We start from the raw sequence: 21,514 nt of genomic DNA on the forward strand, positions 1-21,514 counted from the left end.
TAAAACATCACCATTCGAAATCATCACATTTCTTTGATTTTGTTAGTTTAAATGATGACAGTTTTGTGGGTACTCATTTAAAACAACTCACAGTTAAATACAGTCCAACTTTAAGATGTAAAATTGATTTCACTCAAACTAGTCATTCATCACACACACAAATGACATTAATATATTATTTACTCTGGCTTACCTACCAACAATACCGCATTACACGTTAAACTACCGCTTTTCACCGCTTAAAAATGCCTACCGATTAATAAATATATATACCGTTTTTTCGAATTCAGACAACAAAAATCTTGACTTGAGATTAGTATTTAAGTCTACAGCTGCTTTATTTTGAAGCGAGAGTAAGTCCTTGTACGTAAACAAACTGCTCCAACGTTCGTATTGTATTTTCGATTTGGGAGAAGTTAGCCACATCCGGTTTTAAACAAGCATATGTGTTCTTTTTAATATTCTGCAGATGGATTGCGTGCACGTGTGAAAATAGCACGCCATAACATCTACAAAGGTCAAACGGTTGGTCTTTATGGTAACACCGGTTTCAATGTGGAAAATGTTAGCATGAATTCACTACGGTCGCTTAAAGCAGACATACAAGAACCTACCCAACGCATAAAGAGGCACAATGACAGAAGGTACCCCAGCTAAAAGAAAAATCATTCCGTTGATCCAGGTCGGATATGTTTCCGACGATAACGAAGGGAACACTTCCTGTTGAGGCAACACAAATGCAATTATTATTTTCATTTCGTCACGAGGAGAATATAAAATCTGTTCTCTTGAGTAAGTGCTTACGGAAGCGGGATCCCAGATCAAATACGTGAGCTCTTCTTGGGCTTGGATCACCAGGTAGAAAATCAAAATGACAAAGACGATTAGAGGACTGACGAACCGCCATGTAATCTGCCAGAAAATGGAAGGTCTCCGTCCGGTCATGAATTCCACATCGTCATTCAACCTGGCAGAGTAGAATTTGGATAGTACTTGCAAAAGTTTATGAGGGCGATGGGCAGTGTTTGGACTAACGTGTTTCCATAGAAGGCGTCAATTACTTTTCTCAGAAACAAGTACATATTAGTTATTAGTAAAAGGTTGTAACCCTACTGTCGTTACTACATGATGTGGTACTGCATTACTTTGATGCTCTTTAAATACAGATCATTGGCTACAATGCCAGCTGAACATTCCTGCATTACTCACGTTATCACAAAAAACCTCAAACAACCAGCAGTATTGACTGAAAGATGGACATGCTTATATTTACTTACAAAATACAACTGACTACAGTTATGGTAGTGGGATCTCAAGAACAAAATATGAGGGCACTGAAATTCTCCTCTTGGATATATTGCTATTACCATATATACTCGACTATATTTTGAATTTACAATGATGAAATAAAACCTAGAGTCAGGGGGCTGGCTTACATGTGCATATTTGGTTGTGTGTCACCAGTAGCGCGTTCAGGAGGGGGACATGACATCTTATGCAGGAACAACAAACCAACCGGAAATCAATAGGGCAAACGTAAGCACAGAATTTACAGAAAAAGTGAGCTGAAAAGTGGTCTTTTTATTAGTAAAATAATTTTCTAATGCCTGGAGGAAAAAAAAACGTCTTTGACATTACTCAGGAATGGAGAAGGAAATCAACAAGTGGTTTGAAGCCCAGAGAGAAAATGGAAATAGTGTGTCTCTGTTAAGTGTTCGTTTGCTAGCCTTCAAGATTGCACGAGTAAAGAAATATGACGCAGTCTTACTGTCTCCACAGGTTGGACACACATTGTATTCTATTTATATTCCTTATTTGGCTATTTTCAAGCAGTTTCAAGGGGTCAGCTGAAATGCGAGTACTTTATATACAGTCATTGGTAAGTAGATAGTTAAACTTGGAATAACATGCTACTTTTTCGTGTCGATAACTGGGGAGGGTGACTAAATCACTTTTTGTAAAAAGTAACTACTTACTGTAACTAATTCCTATTTTAAGGGACACACTCAACACTGGCGACAGAAGGTAATAATCACCATCTGACTCACCTGTCAATGCCGTATACGTAAGCAACAGAAATCATTTCAAATAATCCAATGGTCAGGAGCGGTACAGATCCGGCGAATTTGTCAAACAACGCCAGCCAATAAATTCCGGAATGCAAAGCGAATAGGAGAGTGATGATGAAGGCTGCAAGGCATGTTATGGCTGGAACAGAAACAGTCACGGTCTTGGTAAGATTTTAGAAACTTGTGATGATTAATATCTGTTTTTAGGCTAGTTTTACTCATGTGTTTCAGAAGCTTGATAAATTACCAGTCAGAACTTCATGGGGCCATTTTTTAGGGAAAATCCCCAAGTCCCTCAAGGGTACTACCACCCCTTCGATGTTCCCAAATAGAGTGGAAAGCCCCAAGCAGAAGAGCATAATGAAGAAGAGCACAGACCAGACTGGAGCGGCGGGCATCTTGGTAATGGCCTCTGTGAAGACAATAAAAGCCAAACCTGTACCCTCCACTCCCTGGATACATTGACCACGTTAGTTACTTGACGCAACACATCCAGATAAAAAACATTCTGAAAATTAAAAAAGAAGAAAACAATTACCTCGCTGAGGAGTTTTTGCAAGTCACAGGTTTTAAGGTCCAGATTGAGAACAGCTTCAGGGTTGGAGCTGTTCAGATGTTTTAAGGCCGCGTCGAACGTGCTTGGGGTAATGCTTCCTTCAGGAAGGCTGAATCCGTTTATTAGTGACATGATGTTGCTAAAGAAGAAATAGTGATCTGGAATTAAAAAGGCTGCGCAATGAACTCACAGCAAAGACTATGTACTTGGGGTGTGCATCCCTTGAAAAAAAATATAGATGTTGGTTTTGCTCCAATGCTACCCAGATATAAATAAACTAAACTTAGACTCTGTCTCTGAATGACTCAACAGAATGTTAGAAGTTTCTTTTCCTTATTTTTTTTTCATTTTTTATTTAAAAGACTCAATCCCGCAGTCAGACATTGTGATTTGGGACTATATTGGACTTGCAGTCAAAGGCTTAATGATTTGACTTGGACTAGGAACCCAAAGACGAAGACTTGACACAGCCTCTTGTCTACCGAGTGTAAAGAACACCTGACTAACCTTATTTACTAGAAATACCACCTGATGAACTTTTGGACTGTCGAATTCACTGCCTGCACCAACTGGATCTCTGAATTCCTTTGCCTCTCTATTTGGTAACGCTTGTTTGCCTCTGGTGTTCATGACACCTTTGCCTCCTTGCCTGCCTGCCATTGTGACGTACACTTCCCTAATTAAGGATTACAGTTTATTGTATTGTTCAGTGCTTCTTCGTCGTGCTTCATCACCATCCTGAGAGGGTTCCTGACAAATTTGCTTTTTGTTCTTTTTAGGACATCAAGAAAGTAGATTAATATTTAATGAGCTCAGTTGGCATCATGTTGGCATGAAAAACTTAATCCAATAGCATCATTTAATTGACAAATAATACAGAATAAAAGATATGAGATAAAAATACAAATAAGGAAATGCACTTACTCACTAAGGCACAGGTCATATTTCTCAGTGGCCCTGAATCCGATGATAGAATATGTCACAGTCGCAGCATACACTGAAGTCAGGCCCGTGACAACCGACAGGATGACAGCATCTTGTATGCAGTTGTTACTTTGGAGGAGAAACATCAAACATCCGTGTCATCAACTTTACTTTTGCAAGTGAAGGCGATGAACAAAACCCTCACTGAATGGGGTTGTAGCTGGAGAAGGAGATGAGGCCGCCCCACGCCAGTCCAAAGGCGTAAAAAACCTGCGCCCCCGCATCCAGCCAGGTGGTCGGATTCAGCAATTCCTCCAACTTGCAGACAAATTATTAGACTCATGTATTTGATGGTCCATGCAAGTGTTTAAAACCCGTAAGGTTCCTACATACCTTTGGAGTGAAAAGAAACTGAATACCACTAAAAGAACCTTTCAGGGTGAGTCCTCGCACAAGAAAAATGAACAAAACCACATATGGCAGGATGGCCGTGATGTACACAGCCTGTGATCCAAAGAACAAATCAGTGCATACATTTTTAGGACCCTAATTTCACCTATGGAACGACAGCGCACCTTGCCTGAGGTGCCAATCCCCCTGATGCAGCAAATGCAGACGACGGTCCATGCGGCGCAAAGGCACACCACAATTGGCCAGTGGAGGCTCCCAGAGTCAGAGATGGAGGTGGAGGCATTGAGGGTAACCCGGTAGAAAAAATAATCTACGGTGGAGCTTTCTTGACATTCGCTAACATAACCTGAGAAATAGATGATAAAAGAATATGATTTCTGGTTCCTGATTGTGAAATTGCCACTGGTGAATTGCAGTTCGAGGCCATTTTCACGAGTATCTATACTGCAAGATAAAGATGGTATTGACACGATACCTAATCTCTCCGTCTAATTACGCACAAATGACTTTTGAGTAGTCACTGTTACCAATAACATTGCCGATTACCAATCGGCTACCACTGAAATGTTTATGAATGCTAAATTTTTATTTTTCCTTCAAAAAACAAAAAATGAACGGCCATTTTTTGATCATGAAAATTCTAGTTCCCGAGCACAAAGCAGCCATAAGGTGGCTACAGATATTTGTATCAGTCACCTGTCACGGAACAGAAACAGAGACAGGACCCAGTAGCGTTCGTTTACTAAGTTTTATTGATAAAGAGGGAGAGCAGGGTTTGCTTCCACGATCCGATGATTGACGGACACGGGTTGCAGGTGGCATGAACGCGGAAGTGGCACTTCCGTGTCGAGTGAGGATAATAGTAGACTGCAGGGATACTGGTCATTAGCCGGGACGGTAGAGCAAGGGCGGTATTGAGTTCAGAAACGAGGTCGGCAACAGGTATCAGGCAGGAAGCGGGGCAAAACAGGTCGGATGTCGGGATGGCAGAACAGGGCAGAAACGGGTCCAGAAACAGGTCGGCAACGGGTATCAGGTAGGAGAAAACAGGGCAGGAAAAATGTCTGAAGGCATGAGCTTGCCTAGCTGGGAGCATCAGTTCGCAACGATCTGACGGCTTCCTCTTGAGAGCCGGGGGTTTAAAAGGAGTCTCTGAACCAATCAGCTCTCAGGGCTGTTGGCGCCAATTGGGCAGTCACAGGTGCCCTGAATCAGCAATCATGACATCACCATTACTACTCTGCGGGTTTTGATTATCGCGGGTTTTTTTTGAAACACAGTTCTTGCAAAAAACAATGGATCACTGTATTGAACCATTGATTCAGGACATTCTCACTTTGTTACTTCAGATAGTATTTTGCTACCATCATGTGGACATTTTAGGAAAACAAAAATGTGGCGTAAAAATAAAAAGAACATTCTAATCAACATATACAAGTAATGTGTTTTATAAACTTATGCATATGTAATGTAGATGCAAGTTGTTTTATGTAAGTGTACAACCGCAGCGTAGTCAGGAACAGGCAGAAAAAGGGCGGGGCCGACTGTTTAGCCAATAATAATGCAGAACATATGTACAATAAAACATATGTACAATAATAGTACACAAAGTAGCCATGCAGTGAGGGATTGATGTATCCATACCTAGAAACCATGATAAAGCTTGTAATCAGCCCAACACTGATACCTGGTATTAAGAATTAGATTTTTTTTTGAAACAAGTTCTACGTACCTGTGGCATTCTCATTGAGGGGACACTGTGTCCATGGCAGTGGGTTTTGAAAGGAATTAAAGAGGTACCACAAAATCCAGGCAATCAAACTGTTGTAATACAGAGCGACAAAAAAGGACACCAGCATTGAGGCAATACCTGAAAAAAAAAAAAAAACAGCATTAACAAAGTACATGGAAATTGCTTGAATTTTCTGGCAAGAATATTTCACATACCCACACCAGTCAGGTAAGGACTGATGGCTCTCCACACGCCAACGCTGCCTTTACGCAAACGCTGCCCGATGGCAAACTCCAATAGAAGCAAGGGCATTCCTTCCAAAACCAGCAGGAGTAGGTAGGGGAACAAAAATGCTCCTAGGGGTAAAAAAAAAAAAGGGTACACGCAAAAACACTTGAGACGTTTGAAAGGAATCCTGCAAAAAAATTAGATACATTTCATATTTTGGCGCATGTTTCCGCCCCTTTCATCTATTTTCATCTAGACAGTGTTTTATTTAGCATCTCGTAATAATACACATTCATTGAAAACACAATATTGATTTCAGTTATATGCAAAAATAACATTAAATATCATATAAAGGTGTGTTTTTTTAAACGAGTATTTTGTATTTATTTGACATAACATAAGCCTCACCTAGAGGGAGCTGAGATTATTCACAATCTTGCTGCTAAGGGTATCTAAAAACTTCCAAAAGGCTGAGTGAAAAAAATAGAGATAAAATGGTGACTTTTGGTCACTTTTTGTCCCTGTAGTTTGAATTCTTCCTTGCATTTTCTAGTTCTTGTCTGCAGTCGCACCACAGAATACAGCAACATCTAGTAAAGTCAAATCATACACACTGTCCCATTAATGTTAAAATGTTCACTGGTAAGAAATACATATTTTATCTAGTATGAATAAATCATTTCTAAACTAATTCTCTTGAGGGGTTAATCATGTTACACTTGCAAGTAAAGTGAAAAAATATGCTTTTTCTCAAAGGTAAAATAGTTAAATTATTTTGAGGAAAAATATTTTGAATTTTGCTGCTGGAATAGGCAAGGCAAGGCAAGTTTATTTGTATAGCACAATTCATACACAAGGCAATTCAAAGTGCTTTACAGAAATGGCAAAGAGACAAGTTAAAAACACAATTACAGTTAAAACATAGAAGAAAAGACAATAAAAATTTAAAATGGGTTTTTTAAAATGCATTAAAACCACAGAAAAAACATAAAAGTAAAAGTGAAGAGTGCAGATAGAACCTTTCAGTTGTATGCACAGTGGAACAGAGCTGTTGTCAGCCTGGACTTAAACATTGTTGGAACTGAAATGCAGCTTCACCCTGTTTAGTCCTGGCTCTGGGCACCAGCAGATGGCCTGTCCCAGAGGTTCTCAGGGTCCGAGATGGTTCATATGGGACCAACATGTCACAGATGTACTGTGGTGCAAGATCAAGATCAAGAGACTTATACACCAGCAGAGCTGTTTTAAAGTCTATTCTCTGAGCGACAGGAAGCCACTGCAGAGAGCTTAGCACAGGACTAATATGGTCGTACTTCGTGGTTCTAGTCAGGACCGGAGCAGCAGCGTTCTGGATGTTCTGCAGCTGTCTTACAGCTCGTTTAGAAAGTCCAGTCAGAAGGCCGTTACAGTAGTCTAACCTGCTAGAGATAAATGCATTAATACGTTTCTCTAAGTCTGGTTTAGACAGTAAACCTTTGATTCTGGCAATGTTTTGAGATGGTAAAAGCCTGATGACGTTATGGATTTAATTTGACTGTTAAAGTTTAGGTCTGAGTCCATTATTACCCGAGATTTCTAGCCTGATTTTTAGCTTTTAAACTAAGTGATTCCAGATGACTGATGACACTTTCTCTGGGTTTTTGTGGGCCAAAGACAATGACTTCAGTCGTGTCTGAGTTTAGTTGGAGAGAGTTTTTTTGCATCCACACAGTGATCTGTTGGAGGCAGTGACAGAGTGAATTCACGGGCCCATGTTCACCTGATGTCAGCGAGATGTAAATCTGAGTGTAATCTGCATAGTTATGGTAGGAACCTTTATTACTGCGTATTAACTGACCCAGGGGCAGCATGTAAAGATTGAACAAGAGGGGTCCCACGATGGACCCCTGGGGGACCCCACAGGTCACTGCCAACTGGTCTGACACATAGTCTTCGATCTGAACAAAATACTTCCTGTCCTCGAGGTAGGACTGGAACCATTTCAGGGCAGGACCAGAGATGCCTACCGAGTCCTCTAACCGCTGCAACAAGATCACATGATCGACTGTGTCAAATGCAGCACTCAGATCCAGCAGGACGAAGACTGAGACTTTACCTGCATCAGTGTTCGGACGGATGTCGTTTGTCACCTTGATCAGAGCGGTCTCAGTGCTGTGATGGGGCCTGAAGCCTGACTGGAAATCTTCAAAGCAGTTGCTTATTAGAAGAAAATCACTGAGCTGTTGGTAAACAACTCTCTCAAGGACTTTCCCTAAAAACGGCAGGTTTGATATGGGCCGATAGTTATTCAGTACTGTGGCATCCAGACTACTCTTTTTTAGGAGAGGCCTAATGACAGCAGTTTTCAAGGCCCTTGGATATGTTCCAGACCGGAGTGAAATGTTCACTAAATGAGTGAGTTGTGGTAACAAACTGCTCAGCACAGATTTTAGAAATTTAGTGGGCAACTCATCGAGGCAACATGTGGCTGAACTCAGACTGGAGACGGTCTCTTGGACTGTTTTTTCAGTGACAGGTGTGAAATGTGTCAGCTCCAGGTGTGTGGAGGGCTGCAGTGGTAACTGCGTTGTGGGATTTATTGAATGTTTAATGCCCTGAATCTTGTCATTAAAGAATATTGCAAACTCATTGCACTTAGATGTGGAAACTAGTTCTGATGGTAATGGGACAAAAGGGTTTGCAAACCTGTTAACTGTCGCAAAGAGGACACGAGAGTTGTGACTGCAATCATTTCTGAAAAATACCTCTCTCTTGGTCTACGTAAAATCTGGTTGAACACACACAACTGTTCTTTGTAAATCTCATAATGAATCTGAAGCTTAGACTTGCGCCGTCTCCGTTCGGCTCTCCGACACTCCATCTTCTGTGCCCTGACCGAGTCATCATTTCTCCATGGCGTCTTCTGCCTATTTCTAACCATTTTGACCTTAACAAGAGCAATGGTGTCCAGAACATTTAGAACACAAGAAGAGTATGAGTTCAATAGATCATCAACATTGGAACAGGAGGCGTTTTCAAACCTAGTCATTTTCATAAACAGCATTTCTGTGCTGTCATTAATGTGTCTGCTCCGAACAGCTGCAGGTCCAGCTGTTGGTTTGGCAATTACCGACGGTTCAAAGAAGACACAGAAATGATCAGATAAGGCAACATCAACCACATTGACACTTGAAATATGTACCCCCTTAGTCATGAGCAGGTCCAGAGTGTGCCCTCTGCTGTTTGTGGCTGCATTGGCTCGCTACAGTTTAACTGTACGGGTCAGGTGTATTGACATTTCGTTCTGTGTGCATGGTTACAAAGAATGACAATACAAGTAAATTCTATTCTATTCTATTCTCTTCTATTTCTTAAAGGATGTAAAGTCAACTGGGGTGGATTCAATCAGAACTGCTTTACCTGTCCCACTATCTAGCCATGTCTCACTTAAAAACATAAAATCAAGATTATGAGCTGAAATAAAAGTATTACCGGTGATTAAAAATGATTTGTTTGTTAAAGATCTGACACTGAGCACTGTCATGATTACCCAAGTGGAGCCACCTGGGGTAATCATCTGACGCGCGGGAATGCGCTCCCTGATTGGTTTATGTTCCCTTTTTAAGCTCGCTACGCCGAGACCTGTTTGTCTGAGGATTACTTCTGTACCCCGTAAGACTCTTCCGATTACCTGTGCCTTCTTGTTTACCTGATTCTGCCTGCCTGCCTCCGATCCGACCTGCCTCTGATTCGACCTGCTTTCGTCCCACGCTACGATCTTCTCTTCAGTCCTGAATTGTACGAACGCTCTGGGGTCTCCTGCTCTGTTCTGGTCTTCCCTGACAGAATCCTCAGACCAGAATGGACCCCGCGTTCGTACAAGTGCCCCCTGACGACCATGAAAGCCAGAACCAGCAGCCCAATCCCCCTTTAGAAGGTGCAGTTCGGCAAGTAATTTCCGACGTGGCGGAATTGGCTAGGCAAGTGAGTCAGTTACGGCTCGAGTGGGATCTGTTAGGTCGGGACTGGTCCTATCTCTCCAAAGTAATAACCCATCAAGCCACTTCATCGGCGCCCAACACTGACCGGCCACCTTCGGCCTTTCCCAGTTCATTCAGCGCGGGATTCGCTGAGCCGCGAGTGGGCTCGCCAGAGAAGTTTGGGGGAGATCCCGCTCAGATCCGCCCATTCATAGTAAATTGTAGATTAATATTTGATCTCCAGCCCCGCAATTTTGCTACGGAAGCAGCTAAGGTAGCGTTTGCCATTAATCACCTCACGGGAAGAGCGCGTCTTTGGGGAACGGCCGCCTACGAGAGAGGTGCTACGGCGTGCAAGTCATTCAACCTCTTGGCTCAAGAGCTGATTAAGGTCTTTGACTCTGGTTCCTCATCGGTCGACGCGGCCCGCTCGATCATGAACATCCGCCAGGGGAGACGTTCCATTGCCGACTATGCTGTCGACTTTCGTACGCTAGCAGCACAAAGTGAGTGGAATGAAGAGGCGCTGGTCGACGCCTACCTCCACAGTCTGTCCGGTTATCTCAAGGATGAATTAGTCTCCCACGCTCCTCCGGCAACACTTGACGAAGCTATTGACTTGACCGCCCGGATCGACCGTAGGGTTCAGGCGAGACGCCGAGAGAGGGAGGGTCCCAGCCAATCCGTCACCAGCCAAGTTCAAGAAGCTAATAATGTACCAAACCCCCGGGTTCTGTTCAGTCCCATCGTAGAAAGGATGGAGGTGGACCAGGTCCCGGTCATCCCCAACGAAGAAAGGATGGAGGTGGACCGGGTCTCTCTTTCCCCCGAGGAACGCTGGCGAAGAGTTGTCAATCAATTATGTTTATACTGCGGTGGTAAGGGACATCGCGTGGCCACCTGTCCGGTAAAAGGCCAACGCTCGTCGGACGTAAGGGGCGTCCGATTGAACTCAGTCCTTGTATCTGCTCCCAAAGACGCTAGACCCGTTATCCAGGCTTCTCTCTTCCTCCCCGATTCTACGCAGACATTCCCAGCCCTGATTGACTCTGGCGCTGAGGTAAATATCCTTGATCTGTCCCTCGCACGCAAAATGGGGATACCTGTTAAACCCCTTCCTAATCCTATATCTGCTCGGGCTTTAGATGGTCACCTGTTAGGCACCGTGTCTCAAATAACTGAACCCATAGAATTACAGTTGTCTGGAAATCACCAAGAGAGGATCCGATTCCATTTGCTTCACTCCCAGAGCCAACCCCTCGTTCTGGGTCATCCATGGTTGGTCCAACACAACCCCCATTTCGACTGGCGCACTGGGTCGATACTAGAATGGGGCATGGACTGTCACCAAACCTGTCTGCGAGCCGTTCCTGACCCGGGTCACTCTACTTCCACAAGAGCTTCACCCAATCTGTCCAAGGTCCCATTTCGTTACAACCACCTACGGCAAGTCTTCAGTAAAGCTAAGGCCTCTTCCCTGCCACCCAATCGGCCTTATGACTGCGCAATGACTCCCATGCCTGCCTGTTCGACTCCCTTGCCTGCCTGTCCGACTCCGCGGCCTGCCAGTCCCACTCCAACTCCGACTCTCCGGCCTGCCTGTCCGACTCCGCTGCCTGCCAGTCCGACTTCGACTCTCCGGCCTGCCACTCCGACTCCGCTGCCGGCCCTGATTCTGCCTGTTCTGATTCTGTCCTTTCTGCCTGCTCTGTTCGCTGATTCTGCCTGTCCTGTCTCCGCCCCTGTCTTGCCTGATCTGATTCTGCCTGTCCTGTCTGAATCGCCGGTCCTGATTCTTCCTGTTTGCCCTCCGGACCCACCCTCTGCCGCCCCTTCGGATGCTGTTGAGGGGGCTTCCCTCCATTCGGAGAGATTCTGAGAGGTACTGTGCTGTTACATAGTTTCCCTGTGACGTGTCTTGGATTAAATTTTTTTTTTTCCCTGGGGGACTTCTGGAGCCGTCCCTTGAGGGGGGGGTTCTGTCATGATTACCCAAGTGGAGCCACCTGGGGTAATCATCTGACGCGCGGGAATGCGCTCCCTGATTGGTTTATGTTCCCTTTTTAAGCTCGCTACGCCGAGACCTGTTTGTCTGAGGATTACTTCTGTACCCCGTAAGACTCTTCCGATTACCTGTGCCTTCTTGTTTACCTGATTCTGCCTGCCTGCCTCCGATCCGACCTGCCTCTGATTCGACCTGCTTTCGTCCCACGCTACGATCTTCTCTTCAGTCCTGAATTGTACGAACGCTCTGGGGTCTCCTGCTCTGTTCTGGTCTTCCCTGACAAGCACAGCAAGCTTCAGATTACTTTTAGTGGGACTAGTTGTTGTTGCAGGCTGTGGCTGGCATGGAATGAATACTAAATTTGATGTTGATATGTTTCTTGAAAGATGGGAGTTCTTTTCCTTTTACTGATCAAAACATGAATCGATGAAGCTTCCGGCACATTGGGCTCCGGCTTTTCCTTGAAAAAGTCAGGAATATTCACCTTGAAGCCTGGACCCGAAACACATCACTTGCAGATGTCAATATAAATCACTGACATATATATCCCTTAAGGCTACATTGTGTACTATTTAGCACCTTTTAATGGTAAAAACAACAATAAAACGATATTGATTTAAACAATAAGCAAAAAAAAACACCATAAACTATCATATAAACAAGCATTTTTGAAAATACAAGGTGTAGAAATTAGTTTTAAGCGACATCTAGTGGTCAAATAATCCACACTTTCCCTGTAAATAGGGATATGTAAATGTAAATGGTCTGCATTTATATAGCACTTTTCAAGTCAATGAAAACCTCCCAAAGCACTTTACAATGTGCTTCACACTTACCCATTCATACAAACTCACATACCAATAGCAGCGTCAGCCAGGCAAGGCAACTACCTGCTTATCGGGGGCATTAGGGATTCAGTGTCTTGCCCAAGGACACTTCGACATATAACACGGAGGAGCCAGGACTCAAACCTGCGACCTCTTGATCACAAGACGAGCGTTTTGCCTCCTGAGATTTTATTTCTGTGTATTGTCATTATTCCCTCTATCTCTCCGTCTCCCTCCTCTTTATTTCCATCTTTCCCCCCCCTCTCTGTCTCCATCCCTTTCTCTCCTCTCTATCCCCATCTCCTTCCATTGTTTCTCCATCTCCTTCCCATCTCTCTCTCTCCATCTCCTTCCCATCTCTTTGACATCTCTCTCTCACCCATCTCTCTCTATCTCTTGCTCTTTCTCTCTGTCTCTCTGTCTCTCTCTGTATCCCTCTCTCTCTCTCTCTCTCTCTCTCTCTCTCCCTCTCCAATCTGTCTCTCCCTCTCTCTCACCCATCTCTTTCACATCTATAAATAAATTGTTAATATCTCAAAATTGACTGTGATTTTTAGTTACATATTCTTGTTGAATAATAAGAATCATAAGAATCATAATACTATTTTTTATATAAAATGCTATACTGATCAAAATACTGGTGGTCAATTATTTAGTACTCACTAATTCTGGTAGAAAAGCGTATACTACTAGTAATTTTGAAACATAAAAACCCCGTAAAATAAGATAAAAAAAAATAATAATAAAAAAAACACTTTTCTAATTCTTGATGATAAAATTCCCCCCAAAAGTTAGCAATACCTACACTGAGTATTAGTTATATTATTGGTATAAAATCAGAATACATAAATCTGTAATACTATTGTTGTCGTGATGTAATATTAAATTTTTCGTATTTCAAAGATAATTAAAAAAAAAAAAAAAACAAAAGTACACATTTCAATTTGTCGGTTTTTTATTTCATACATAAATATACTGTATATTGCAATGTTTCTCCAGCCAGGGTACACTTTTTTCCATTAAATACATCTCAGGACACAATTTCCGTTGAAAATATTTTAAATATAATTTGTGGCAACAGTTTCAGATTGTGTTTTGTTTTTAAAGCTTAAATAAACTGACAGTATACAATTGTGTTTATTATAATTTGTGGCCACTGTGAATAAGAATGTAATATAACGTCATTCTTTTTTCTGGCATTTTGGATTTGACTTCATTTTTCACCAGTTTACCAAGTTAGATTATGTTTGTATTTTGATTTATCTAGAAAAATAAAAAAATATCATATTTTAAAATTGGTCAAATGTTTACTATCTTTTGTTCCTGTTTGTTTATTTATTTATCAATTTATTAATTTATATATTTTGTCAAATGCGAAATTTAACTAGTGTGTGGGCCGTTTGTGGAGTTATTTTTTTTGTAGTGCATTTCAGTTAAACTGCAATCCTAGAACGATGTATGTTTTCGTGACAATTGTTCCAGAAACTGGGGCAGGTCAGTGTCCTTAAGAGTCGTAGTTCATGACTTGTTACGACAGTGAATTCATTTTGTAGGCCTTTTTTATGTTTTGGCCACAAATCCCTTTGAACTTTACGAGTCCTATCAACTCTTATATAATTTATAGTCTTTCTCTGTAATGTGACACCAGAAATAAAACCCTTCAGGGGTTGGGGGTTGGCCTGGGGGGAAGTGATGCTTCCACTCCCACAATCATTAACAAAAGTTGATATTTTTTTTCCTACCCGAGGTTATGTATTCAACTCTCCGTTTCACCTCCAATGTGAATTCAAAAATCGACTTTTGATCAAAGGTAATCCCAAATTCTTAAATGTGAGAAAAAAAAGAGGTAATAGTACATGTTTTTGCATAAAATCTCTCTCTTTAGAGCATGTCCCCTGCCCACAGCCCACTGCCCGAAGATAGCTGGGATGGGCTCCAGCACCCCCGCGACCCTGCTGAGGATAAGCGTTGCAGATATATATATATACATATATATATATATATATATATATATATATATATATATATATATATATATATATATATATATATATATATATATATATATATATATATATATATATATATATATATATATATATATATATATATATATATATATATATATATATATATACATATATATATATATATATATATATATATATATATATATATATATATATATACATATATATATATATATATATATATATATACGTATATATATATATATATATATATATATATATATATATATATATATATATATATATATATATATATATATATATACATATATATATATATATATATATATGCACCGCTTATCCTCAGCAGGGTCGCGGGGGTGCTGGAGCCCATCCCAGCAATCATCGGGCAGGGACACCCTGAACTGGTTGCCAACCAATCGCATATATATATATATATATATATATATATATTTATTTATTTATTTATATGGGCAACACATAAAGCCTGTCTTTTGTAAAAAAAGACAAAAAAGACTGTATAAACATAGACAAATAAGAAAAATGACGAGGGAAAAACAATGTCAGCGGGAGTAAAGTTCCGCCTGACCAGAACATACCGACCCAGCCTGAAATCAGGGTCGAATTGGGCTTGGGCTCAAGTCTTACCACTAGGCTGAGAGTGACGAACAAAACCTTTTCCCGCTTGCGAAAGGCTTGCTTGCTCTGAAGTTGTCCGACCTTTCGCTATTAAATCAACACAATATACTGTATTATCCTTGTGCAGCTGTTTTTTGTCCCCTAGCCAATGATAGTTTCTCAACGCCTGCCTAGCAGGCTCTCAAACGCCAACTCAGAATCTGATTTGCCGAACAGCTTTCTCAAAGACTGATGTTACGAGGCACGGACTTTCCATGATTTTCCAAGATTTTTTTTTTTTTTAAATCATCGGGGTAAATTTTTTAAGCCTTGTGACAACAAATGGCTGAACTGTGATTTATTAAACGCTTAAATATTAAAGCACACTTTCAGAAGCATAGCAACCAGAAAAAAGCAATGAAAGGAAGCTGACATACAATTTTGAATTATTTCATTATTTAATACGTATCCATGCAAAAAAATATTATCAACATCACATTATGCTCCTTAGAGAAAGAATAAAGGGGGCCTGCTATAAGATGAAAAATCCACTTATCACTTAATATCTGGCCGAAGTTAATTTGAAGGTGCTGTCCGAAATTTGAAAATGTTCTACTTGCTGACCTCATCTACGGTCTTTCTGCAGGCCTATAGTTTGACGTATGTGTTTTAAAGGGATTTTGATTATTATTTAGCACCTAGTGGTTAAAAAAATGTATTCATAAAAAAAAATAGAAATGAAAAAACAACTTTTGGTTTGACAAAATACATGAAATGTCATAGAAATGTGCATTTTTTAAATACTCATAGTTTAAAATTTTTTTATGTTTCTTTATTTCGTTTTTACATGCCTTTTTACATGCCTCACCCGGAGGGAGGCGAGATAATTTTCCACTATCTTGCTGATATGGTTACCTATAAAAAAAATCTGGCGAAAGTGTTGGAAAAGAAAAATAGTGCCTTTTGGTCACTTTGAGCCTCCGTAGTTGGTAGTTTGCAATAATCTGTGGTCTGTGCAGCCCTTTGAGACTCCTTGTGATTAAGGGCGTCACAAATAAGCATTACTTGACTTGACCTGACACGATATATTTTTAGGCCAGTAGAGAAGTCCTTGAAAGCCCTTGCGGCACATCACTGATTTTGCAACATATTTGCATTATTTTGGGGCAGAACACAGCACGTTCTGTTCCAAGTTGAAAAAATAAATAAATAAATAATAATAGTTATGCACTTAAAGTGACAGTACTCTAAATAGGAACGCCCAAATCCCGTCTTACCACCTCCGTGGCTCTGGCACAAGTAGGGAAAGCGCCACACGTTGCCGAGGCCGATGCAAAAGCCAACACAAGTTAAGATGTACTGTGCTTTGTTGTCCCATTTAGGCCTGGTATCGGCCTCTTCCTTCTCCATCCTTTCCAGGTCCTGGTGGCAGGGAATCCGAAGATCCAGGCCCGAGTTGGGGAAAGTGAGTCTCATGGCGTCCGAGGTGTGTGCAGCACCCGCTAAAGCGCTGAAATGAGCATTCATTAACGGGGAAGCCAATGCACGACCAGCGATGTCGAAATGGCTTTATGATTCTTTGTGGATAGAGATTAGCTAATGCACTCTGCACTTTTACCTTTTAATATCCGTAATGAATGGTCAAATATGAGTCCGGGAGTCGGCTTCGATCCTTTTGTTTGATTTGGATTCCTTTGAAGGAAAAATACTATCGAAATACCTATTAATACATTTCATGTTATCAAATTGAGCTATTTACTGCTAATGGTGCCATTGACACCTATTGGATAGTTGCAATGGCAGCTAATGAGTAAATCATTCACATGCACATTAAACAGCATGTTTAGCAGGATCTCCTGTAAAATTACAATGTTTAGAATATTTAGGCTTTAAAGAGACATCGCTTATTATCTGACCACTAGATGTCACTGTATTGTGTTGTGCAACCAAAGAAGAGAGCTAAAACAGAAGGAAGAATACAAACTACAGAAGGAAGTTTTTGCTACCACTTCCCAACAACAAATTATGCATATTCTTTTTTTTTTTGATTAATGTTTTCACTTCAACCAATCAAGCGTCTGCTTGCAAACGTAAAAAAAAGCAATTAAAATATATTTTAAAAGTCATTTAATTCATAGTAGATAAAAACAATTTTAGCGGTGGAAATTTAAATATGACAGGCACAGTGTGTATTAGTCAACCACTAGATTTCAATGTATGGTGTCGTGCAACCAAAGACAGCTAAAACAGAACAAGGAGGAATACAAACCACTGAATGAAGTTTTTTGTTACCACTTGAAGGCACTAAATAATACACACTGTCCCTATTTGGAATACGTAAACAATTTCCCAGCAACAAAATATCTCATCTCAACTCATCTCATTAGCTACACCGCTTATCCTCAGTAGGGTCACGGGGGTGCTGGAGCCCATTCCAGCAATCATCGGGCAGTGGGCAGGGGACACCCTGAACTGGTTGCCAGCCAATCCCAGGGCTCACGGGGACAGACAACTCACTCGCTCATTCACACCTGGGGACAATTTGGACCGGCTAATTCACCTGAAATGCTGTACTTATTTCGAAAATTAATTTCACTATTTTACATTCAAAAAGGCATTTTTTCACCCAGCATCAATTAAAATGACACCAACCAATCCCGCGTCTGCTTGCAAACATAGAAAAAGCAAACCCATCAAAAATTATTTTATTTATAATAGATGAAAACAAATTAGCATTGGAAATTTAAATGTCAACTATTTGACCACTACACTGTGTAGTTTTGTGTAACCAAAGGGAGATAAAATAGATTAAGAAAGAATACAGAATTAAGTTTTGGGTATCAACTTAAGGGCACTAAATAATACGCACCAAATTCCCAGCAACAAAATATGCAGCATTTTTTTCTAAATTTAATTTCACTATTTTACATACGAAAAGGCATTTTCTTTCACTTGTTATCGACTAGAAATGACACCATCCAATCCCGCGTCTACACAACGTAAAAAGAGCAAAACCAACCCAAATTATTTTAAAACTTATTGTTTACATAATAGATGCAAAAACAAATTACAGTGAAAATTTAAATATTAAAGGGACAACGTGTAATATTCGACCACTAGATGTCTCTGTATGGTGTAGTGCAGGGGTCAGCAACCTTTTTGGTGCGGGATGCCACTTTCAGATTTCCTTGTAAATCAGTGTGCCACACCAAGATCAATGACACGATATTTTTTAATATCCAAAAGAGCTGTAATTTTACACCAGTCCAAATATACAACATGGATATACTTTTTAATCGTACAACTCAGTGTTTTTCAAGCCTTTTTAAAGCAAGGTACACTTTGATTTATAAAAAAGTTCCGAGGCACACGTCTGTCGAAAAGGTTCGAAAATTAAGTCATGTCAAATCTTTCACTGTACTACCCATAAGCAGATAATTAGTATATAAAAAGAAGAAAATAATACTTAAAATGAAAAAGAATGATGTGCTTTATGTTTTTATTTTTTAAAGTATAATCTTATACCGCTTTGTTAAACAAATTAAGTTATTAAAAGTACTGTGCTACCTCAAGAGCAGATAGTAAGTGCATAAAAAGTATATGGAAATCTACTGCCACCTACTGATATGGATAACTATTACAGTTCCTCGTCTGAAGTTTGCAAAAATAATGGCCTTATTTCTTGGAAAGATAAAATTCCAGTGGGACAATAGACAAGGTCTCACGGCACACAAGTGTGCCCCGGCACGCTGGTTGAAAAATACTGGTATAACTGACCAATTTATCATCCACTATTCTTGTTCATCAATCAACTAAAAAATGAATATGAATAACAAGTGGAAAGGCCCGTAGCCATCCATGACTTCAACTTTTTGCCACAAGAATTAACCAGGATCAACCATTCTTCATTACACAATGAACTACAATCAAAAAACAAGTGCTATGGACAGCTAGCATACCATTCATCAATGATATCTTGTTGCAGAAAACGTGAAATAACAGCAGCAATGCAGAAGGCACACACACATACACGCACACACACGCTTCTTAAAAATATTCGCCATCAGCAAATGGTTTTCTGTGCTTTGCTATGCAGTGAGTGGTGTTTTAGCGGTGACAAAGATTTTCAGGGTCTATGTTTGTTTGCGTACCTGGACACAACGCGTTGTCATGTCTCCGCCATGTCGGATACATCCTTGAATTCATGTTCATGTTTTGTCTCGTAACGACGTTTAACACTTGCTGTGCAGGGTTCAATGCTCTTGAGGCATAATGCACAAAACAGCACGGTCATTTTTGGCACAAAGCCTCATTTGTCTGTCCATGCTGGCTGGAAAGAACCAGATGTTTTCGCTCGAGGAGCTGTCATGATTCGTTCATTTTTGTGCACACGTGTGTTCCGTTGGCTGCGGTAAAACACGGATCTCTCCTCTTCTGCGAGGTGCGGCGCAGACACGCACTCACACATGAAACAGAAAAGGAGGGGCACGACTGTAAACATGATGCGCAACTGAAAATATCTAAATTTCAGGTAAAAATGCGCTTTGGAAAAATCATTATTATTCGTATTATTTTTCCGTGTGTTTGCGTGCCATTGGTTAACCCCTCGCCTGCCACTGCTGGCACGCCTGTCACAGGTTGCCGACCCCTGGTGTAGTGCAACCAAAATAGACAAGCAACAGGAAGAATACATACTACTGAGACTCAAAGTGATCAAACCGCCCCTTTTTCTATTCCTTTTTTTTTAACAATAGTTACACGTTGCAGCAAAATGGCAGACATTTATGTTTGCTCTCTTTAGATTAGGCTCATATTATGTAAAATAAATGTTCATTTCTCTTGAATGTTCATACAATAGTTTATACATTTTTACTGGTTATGTAATTTTAACAAATGACGTTTTTTACCACTAGGAGGTGCTAAATAATGCGCATGTATCTTTAAGGAATCCCATTATTAATCATATATATATATAAATATATATATATCATCTCATCTCTCATTAACTGCACCGCTTATCCTCAGTAGGGTCGCGGGGGTGCTGTAGCCCATCCCAGCAATCATCGGGCAGTGGGCAGGGGACACCCTGAACTGGTTGCCAGCCAATCGTAGGGCACAAAGGGACAGACAACTCGCTCGCTCATTCACACCTAGGGACAATTTTGGACCGGCCAATCCACCTGAAATGCACGTTTTTTTTGGAATGTGGGAGGAAACCGGAGTGCCCGGAGGAAACCCACGCAAGCACGGGGAGAACATACAAACTCCGCACAGTAAGTCCGGTAGCTGGATTTGAACCCACACAGGAGGTTCCCAAGACCTTAGAACTGTGCTGCACCAAGCTAACCACTGCTCCGCCGTGCTGCCCATATAAGAGATAAGGGGCCGGTCACACAGCCGTTTGCGGCTGAATCACGGCTAAAATTTTGCGTTTTTTTTTTTGCCCGTGGTTGCCCGCGATGGAAAATGCGCAAAATTGGCCAACCCGCTGTTCATCGGTGGTATGCCCGCAAAACAGACGCCAGCGACTGTTCCGCTTCCTCATCGCGTCATTTCTGCGTCATTTTCTCGTGTGGACCACGGGTATAAAAGCTCCCGAGCCGGTGTTGTGCCCAAATCCGACTCCTACGCAACGACCCCCACCCCCCACCCCCTCGCGTGAACGCACATTCTGCTGCGATCGCTTTTGACTTTTTCATCCGCGTTAACAAACGCATTTTGTAGAATACGATCGCACTTTATTGTTTAAATAAACGCGTTATATAGACTAGGATCTCCCAATTGTTATAATTAGCTCGCTTTATTGTTTTAATAAGCGTTTTATATAGAATACGATCGCTTTTGTCGGAAGCGCAGCAGAATGCGCGTTCACGCGAGGGGGGGAGGATTTACCGTTCGATTACGTTCGCAACAAAAACAAAGACGGAATGGTTTAAGTTGTATTACATCCCCAACAAATGCAAGACGAAGTGGTTTTGGTTATATGTTCGCCATTACATTCCCTAAAAGTGAGATAAAACGAGGTAAGAGTGGTTGTAGTAGCGAGGGGATGCAAATCTCGGCAGGGATGCATTTCTCGGATAACACCGGGCTGTAGAAATCATAACCACTCAAGACACAGTCCCGTGAAGATCAAGATTTCAAGCTATGGCATCATTTTTATTTTATTATCTTGAAAAGAAATGTCAAGAAAT

At 41.1% G+C, this 21,514-nt stretch overlaps 1 protein-coding gene across 1 annotated transcript; it reads right to left on the reverse strand.

Moving 5' to 3' along the window:
* Positions 1-211: 211 nt before the first annotated feature.
* On the reverse strand, positions 212-16,796 carry LOC148371186 (sodium-dependent neutral amino acid transporter B(0)AT1-like). Its single transcript, XM_088329113.1, has 12 exons — positions 16,598-16,796; positions 5,908-6,048; positions 5,693-5,830; positions 4,125-4,306; positions 3,943-4,053; positions 3,755-3,867; positions 3,550-3,678; positions 2,608-2,764; positions 2,317-2,521; positions 2,049-2,208; positions 805-967; positions 212-720 (listed from the first exon to the last, which is right to left on the reverse strand). The coding sequence occupies exons 1-12, from the start codon at positions 16,794-16,796 to the stop codon at positions 580-582; spliced, it is 1,839 nt and encodes a 612-aa protein (XP_088185239.1). The 3' UTR covers positions 212-579.
* Between the last annotated feature and the right edge of the window lie 4,718 nt (positions 16,797-21,514).

This window comes from Urocampus carinirostris, chromosome 2 (assembly GCF_059441175.1).
Source record: "Urocampus carinirostris isolate Australia breed hairy pipefish chromosome 2, RoL_Ucar_1.0, whole genome shotgun sequence".
Classification (NCBI taxonomy): domain Eukaryota; kingdom Metazoa; phylum Chordata; class Actinopteri; order Syngnathiformes; family Syngnathidae; genus Urocampus; species Urocampus carinirostris.